At 37.1% G+C, this 6,305-nt stretch overlaps 1 protein-coding gene across 1 annotated transcript; it reads right to left on the bottom strand.

The window, feature by feature from the left end:
* Window positions 1–1,084: 1,084 nt before the first annotated feature.
* On the bottom strand, window positions 1,085–5,493 carry LOC126820829 (uncharacterized). Its single transcript, XM_050548962.2, has 4 exons — window positions 5,388–5,493; window positions 3,493–3,972; window positions 2,250–2,792; window positions 1,085–1,478 (listed from the first exon to the last, which is right to left on the bottom strand). The coding sequence occupies exons 2-4, from the start codon at window positions 3,970–3,972 to the stop codon at window positions 1,341–1,343; spliced, it is 1,161 nt and encodes a 386-aa protein (XP_050404919.1). The 5' UTR covers window positions 5,388–5,493; the 3' UTR covers window positions 1,085–1,340.
* Window positions 5,494–6,305: the final 812 nt, after the last annotated feature.

Genomic DNA, 6,305 nt, shown 5'->3' with positions numbered 1-6,305 from the left:
ATTGAGCTAGAATGTTCAAACTTGGTGTATGTGTTTATTAGGTCAATGCCTTGATGGAGTTCGAAGATGAGCATTTTCCGCTTAGGGTAAGCAGAGATAAGCAATTTGATTGGTCGATGCTTTGGGACACGATAACTCTCTTCCTAATTGGGCTAGAATGTTCAAACTTGGTGTATGTGTTGATTAGGTCAATGCCTTGATGGAGTTCGAAGATGAGCATTTTCCGCTTAGGGTAAGCAGAGATAAGCAATTTGATTGGTTGATGCTTTGGGACACGATAACTTTTAATTGAGCTAGAATGTTCAAACTTGGTGTATGTGTTTATTAGGTCAATGCCTTGATGGAGTTCGAAGATGAGCATTTTCCGCTTAGGGTAAGCAGAGATAAGCAATTTGATTGGTTGATACTTTGGGGCACGATAACTCTCTTCCTAATTGAGCTAGAATGTTCAAACTTGGTGTATGTGTTGATTAGGTCAATGCCTTGATGGAGTTCGAAGATGAGCATTTTCCGCTTAGGGTAAGCAGAGATAAGCAATTTGATTGGTTGATGCTTTGGGACACGATAACTTTAGTTCTAATTAAGTGAGATTGATGAAACTTGGTGTATAGATTTATTATATGAATACCTTAACTAAGTTCGATAATGAACATTTTTTGCTGAGGGTAAGCAGAGTGATAAGCAATTTGATTGGTAGAAACTTTGGAACACAATAACTCTCCTTCTAATTGAGGTAGAATGTTCAAACTTGGCATAGGTGTCTATTAGGTGAATGTTTAAACTTGATGTATATGTAGATGTTCATTAGGTGAATGTCTTGACTGAGTTCAATAATTAACATTTCGAGCTGAAGCTAAGCAGAGCTAATCGATTTCATTTGTCGATGGTTTGGGACAAGATAATCTTGATTCTATCTGATAGAGAGTGATGAAACTTAGTGAAAAAAATAAATGTGCGATTAATTAATATGTGTCATCTATTTATTTTGCAATTTCGACGGGGGACATCAGCCTCACTGTTGGCTTGTTAACTATTACAGCGAGACTTGTCAACTCTTTATCTAATCTCCCATAATGCCCTTTTAAATAATAATAGAGCGTAATTATTTGAAATTATTTAAATCGATAACTTTCGTAATACTTTTTGTACCAAAGAACACTTTAATCACTATTGATAACTTCTCCATCGGTGCAGAATCCAGATAAGAATATTCTGTCGCGAACCAAATCAATGGCAAGTTGTGAAATATAAAAGCACAGCAAGGGTTATAAGCTACGCAGACATCCGTCTTAAATGACAAGTGGCGTCGGGTGATCTAGAGAGAATGGGAGTCCCCAGATTCAGAAATTAGTATCGTTCAAGGATGCGTCATGATTCATATCCTTATGTAAAATCAACTTGTCCGTAACCAACAATTTCTCCTCTTCCAAATTTATCTCCCTTGGTTTTCTTTGTGTTCTTTCTAATTTCTTTTTATACTGAAAAAGCAATAGTAATGCAATGATTAATGCGCTCTATCCACAACTCTAAAGGCTATACTCAAAGTGCGCACAATTACTCCCCCTGTCCCTAGGATACGGACTAGTAACTGTTTCTCCCGATCTCATGATATTCTTGCAAGTCCAGTGCTCTTGACGATTTGGTATAGAATCGACGAAGGTGTTTTAATTTAAATTTTCTTTCAGGTTAAGGTGAATATAGATGATTTTTCTGTGGAATGATCTTGAAGTAAACAGACGTGAATTGGGGGGGGGGGGGGGACGTCACAGCGTATAGATTCTTTCGACCGGGCTTAGAAACAAGAAATTAAAACGGTCAAAAATCTCCAATATTTTAAAGTGGTTGCGCTATGTTTGCTTCTATGTAGCTATGGGGATTAAGACCATCGGGATGTTCAAGCAATGTCATGGTTTTAACATTGAAGATAATAGGAAGAGAATTACTAGTTGTAAGGCATATTACCCCGCCCCTCACAGGATATTAAAGGTTACAACGAGTCCCAAATGATGCTTCACAAAGAGTACATCGTATAATTGATTACACCATTCCGTCGGTACCTATATTCACAGGTGACTAGACTGGAATACAGGGATGGGGCGTCTTATTTTTAAGAATACAAGAACTCGACGCACAATGTGAGTCTCTAACCCCGCAACTTCATAAATATCAGTGATCATTAAAACAGATAGCTTATACGGTCATCCTATATTGTACATCTCATCAAGATATATTTTAAATAAGTTACTTACTGCGTCCACGCTGTATTGTGTAAAATTTGAAATAAATTTTGTATCAAAGAAGGTCTTTTCACCGCTATTTATAACTTCTCCATCCATAAACAACCCATTTAGCATTAATGTTGGGTAATGCAAAGTAACCATGCCAATCACCATTGCGATACCATGTGAAACCCAAAAACTTAATTCAGTATCATGCACAATCAGGCATTGGTCGTATAAGTACCAGCAACCACGCCATACCAAAACCGATGCCAACGTACCACAGATAGTCATTAAATCTTCAATGCCTAATAACGCAATAAATTCAACATTTGTTTGTGGTAATCGTCGTATTTTTCCTGCTAACCACATGACTGGCCATTGTATCACAAAAAGAAAGATTGCTAGAATATTTCCAGCTACAAGAGATAACCAAGCTGACCGAAAAACATCGTCTGGAACCAGAAGTAAATCTATTAATGTCCACAGACCTCTCCATTGTGTGATAGCAAATCCAGTTACGAACACAACGGAGAAACAACTATCCATGTAAAATCGTAAAGATGGACCGGGCTGAAATAGATACAAGCTTTATCAATAACGATCAATTGTTTAAGGAACCACCGGAGAAACGCGAGACTATAGTAAGTGGACTTCGTAAATAACTATAATGTAATAATAATAACCTGCTAACGTGGCTCTGAACAACATAGAGATAAGATAAAAAAAAGTCTTGTTTTTTACGTATATAGTCACCACCCTGACATTCCGTCCGACCACAACTCTGGTAAAGTTTGTTTTGTAAAACTTGCTGGGGTTGTTCAGTTTGGTCTGAGGAGGAACGCACAGCCCGAAAAAGATCTTTTCTGGAGTTATGCATTTTTTTTCCAAATGCCCTAGGTCTGCTAGTCTTCAGGAAATCTATCGAAATCCAGTGTCGCAAAACGATTTTAGGCAGCTTTAAAAATATCTTTACCAAAATTTCAGCATGGTTCGGCTTATTGTGCTGTCCACATTCAAGAGTGCCTATCGATGAGTATTTATTGCCCTTGGCCTATAAGTCGTGAAAACCACCGATAAAATCGCTGCTAGTGGACAAATCGGTACGTTATAATGTAAACTTGAATAAGTAAATTTGTTGGACCAATCTGTTTTTTAGGTCCCATAGAAAACAACACCGCATTATTTATGCATGTTTCATAGATCACCCTCATAAACCTGAAAACAATAACCTGAGAATAACTAGCATGTTTGGAAATGTATAACGACTTACCTTAGTTTTAAATATGGTTGTGATTTTAAAATATTCATCTCGTCCAATATCTGTGATTGTGAATAATGGAGGGCCTAAGGAGGTCGACGATCCTCTACAAAGCACCAATGCTATGGTTGATATCGCCGTTGTTATTCCAGCACTTCGCAGCGTAAACCCACTCAAATCTACCAAACCCCACAGACCTCTCCAATAGTTAATGATAGCAATCCCTAGGATATACGAATACAACCTTGAAACTATATAGAATACAGGAGAATTCATCTTCTTATTTAATGACGTCAGCTGTGTTTGGAGAATTATAGCTGTCAGATATATAAGGAGTCCACAAACTAATGACACACATAAGCTAAGAAGCTGATTCTCGGGAAATATATACAAATCTGCTAAACCCCAGGTTCCTCTCCAGAAAGACGACGCTAATGGTCCGAACAGAAGGATACTTATGAAAGAATCCAAGACAAGTATATACGTCTCCATCTGAAAGACAAAATAGTTTTAAACAGACATTATGCAAGGCTAAATGTGATTATTTACAGGTCTTTATTTAGGTCTTAAATGTTATGTAAATTGTTAATTAGACATTAAAGGAGTCGAGAGGAATGGGGGTTAACGTCCACTCGACACAAACTAGGTCATTTCGGGACTAACATGGTTCAATCTTATTTTGATCATTCGCGTGCGCGTAGGGGTCTTTAGCAGTGGGATGAAACCGGAGGAGCCGGAGAAAACCCATGAGGTTGGACAGGCGACCCTACGCCTTGTCACGTACAACCGGGGAATCGAAACCACACCAGTTGACTCAATGACATACCTTATGATACAACGCGCACGCGCTAACCATTCGGCCATCCAACCCCCATTAAAGAAGCTAAATCGCTAATATTTGGGACCTAGAAATTGACACAAATAATAAGTATGTAATATGAATGTATATATACTGATTTCCATTCAATCGTGTCGTCTTTACTCTAATTTACTCAAGTACCAATGGAATGGCAGTTTCTGGCGTCTGGTTATTCCATTCTACACTAGTAGTATTTATTGCATATAATAATGTATGTTCTGAGAAAAACGCGAGAAGTCTCAATGGAATGACAGTCTCTAGCGTCTGGGTTTTCCAGTCTACACCAGTAGTATTTATTGCACAGGCTCTTCAAATAAAAATATAGCGTCACCGTTTGGCAGGATTTGGGGAAAATGTTTAGTCTCGTTCTTCGAGTCCCTTGTTACAAAAGGCGCTGAAACGCATTATGGTACACGATTCGTGTACCAATGGTAAAATGTTTATTTTGTCTTAAATATTAGATATCAGAAGCCCATCTGTTCCCGGTAAGATCAAAACATCAATGGTGATTAAATTGACAAATAATTCGTGTTTTCAATGTCGAAGACTTTGGATGATATTGAGTCCGAGACTTGGCTACTTTAATTAACTTATCACGGCCATAATCAACTCTCGATGCTATCGTATAGTCTAGATTTTCAACATATTTAAATCCGATCTGCGGTTCAACAGCGGTTGGTGATTTACCGTAAAAATGGATAATCAAATCTTTGTTTATTATCGTAACAAAGGTAGCAATGGCAATCAAGGGTACAGTGTCAGAATGAAGTAGTGTGACTGAAACTGCAAAATATTGCCTTTATGTTATCTCTTTTTTAACTATTATAGCGAGAACTGTCGGCTCTTTACCCAATCTTCCATAATGCCCCGTGAATATATTAAAAATGCAACGGGCTGTATTTGCATAATTACCGATTACTTCACTGTATCTAAATATATATTAACTTTCACATCATACTTACTCTCTGTTAAATGTTTTTGAAAAGCTATCTTTTGAACTGATTTACTTATCAGTTCCCAATAATTATATGTCCAAATTATGACTGACCTTTTCTTTATTGTTCTGTGTTGTTTAGATTTCTTTATTGATTTTGATCTACTCAAGTTTCAGTCTTGATACGATTCGAGTTCTTAGTAAGCCTTCTCAATAAAAGTGTGTACTACAAGTGACTGTAATTTATGAATAGTAAATATAAATGGACTGTTTATACATATGTATTATGGGCTCTTAGCGATATGATATAAGCATGTATACGCATAAAATCTAGTTAGATAAAATATGGTGTAATAAAAGATAACCGATGTCTACTTATATTTATTACGGTTTTATTAACAAGTACCCTGTGAATGTTTCACAAGCCACCAGTGAGGCTGATGTCCCCCGCCGAATGAATTAGATGACACATATTAATTAATTGCACGTTTATCTGATGTCATGAACCTATACACCAAGTTTCGTTACACTCAGTTAATTATAACTAAAGTCATCGTGTCCCAAAGCATCAAACAATCAAATTGATTATCTCTGCTTACCCTTATCGAACTTAGTCAAGGTATTGGTGAAATGAATCTATACACCATGTTTGATCACTCTCATTCAATCAGAACTAAAGTTATTTTGTCCCAAAGCATCAACCAATTAAATTTCTCATGTCTTCTTACCCTAAGCAGAAAATGTTCTTCTTCGAATTCCATCAAGGCATTCACCTAACAAACACCTACACCAAGTTTGAACATTCTAGCTCAATTAGGAGGGTTATTGTGTCCCACAAAGTGTAGACGGACGGACGGACAGACGCACGGCTCCACTACCAAGTAGTTTAAATGGGGCTAGAAAGAGTTTAGTTTTTATCTTAATTTATACCTTCTGGCCCAAGTCCATAAAAAATACCGCCAAACTAAATCGAAATAAAATTCTAAGAATTCGGTTTATCTCCTTGAGGCTCAAAATACAGTGGACAATCGC

Source organism: Patella vulgata, chromosome 5 (genome assembly GCF_932274485.2).
Source record: "Patella vulgata chromosome 5, xgPatVulg1.2, whole genome shotgun sequence".
Classification (NCBI taxonomy): Eukaryota; Metazoa; Mollusca; class Gastropoda; family Patellidae; genus Patella; species Patella vulgata.
The sequence above is the reverse complement of the archived record's forward strand: the minus strand, read 5'-3'. Positions and strand labels throughout refer to the sequence as shown.

Excerpts from the sequence above, each read along its gene's own strand:
- LOC126820829 (XM_050548962.2), bottom strand. The coding sequence starts at position 3,972 with ATGGAGACGTATATACTTGTCTTGGATTCTTTCATAAGTATCCTTCTG. Across the intron at positions 2,793-3,492 it reads CAACCATATTTAAAACTAAG|CCCGGTCCATCTTTACGATT; the intron begins GTAAGTCGTTAT and ends TATCTATTTCAG. Across the intron at positions 1,479-2,249 it reads CACAATACAGCGTGGACGCA|TATAAAAAGAAATTAGAAAG; the intron begins GTAAGTAACTTA and ends TTGCTTTTTCAG.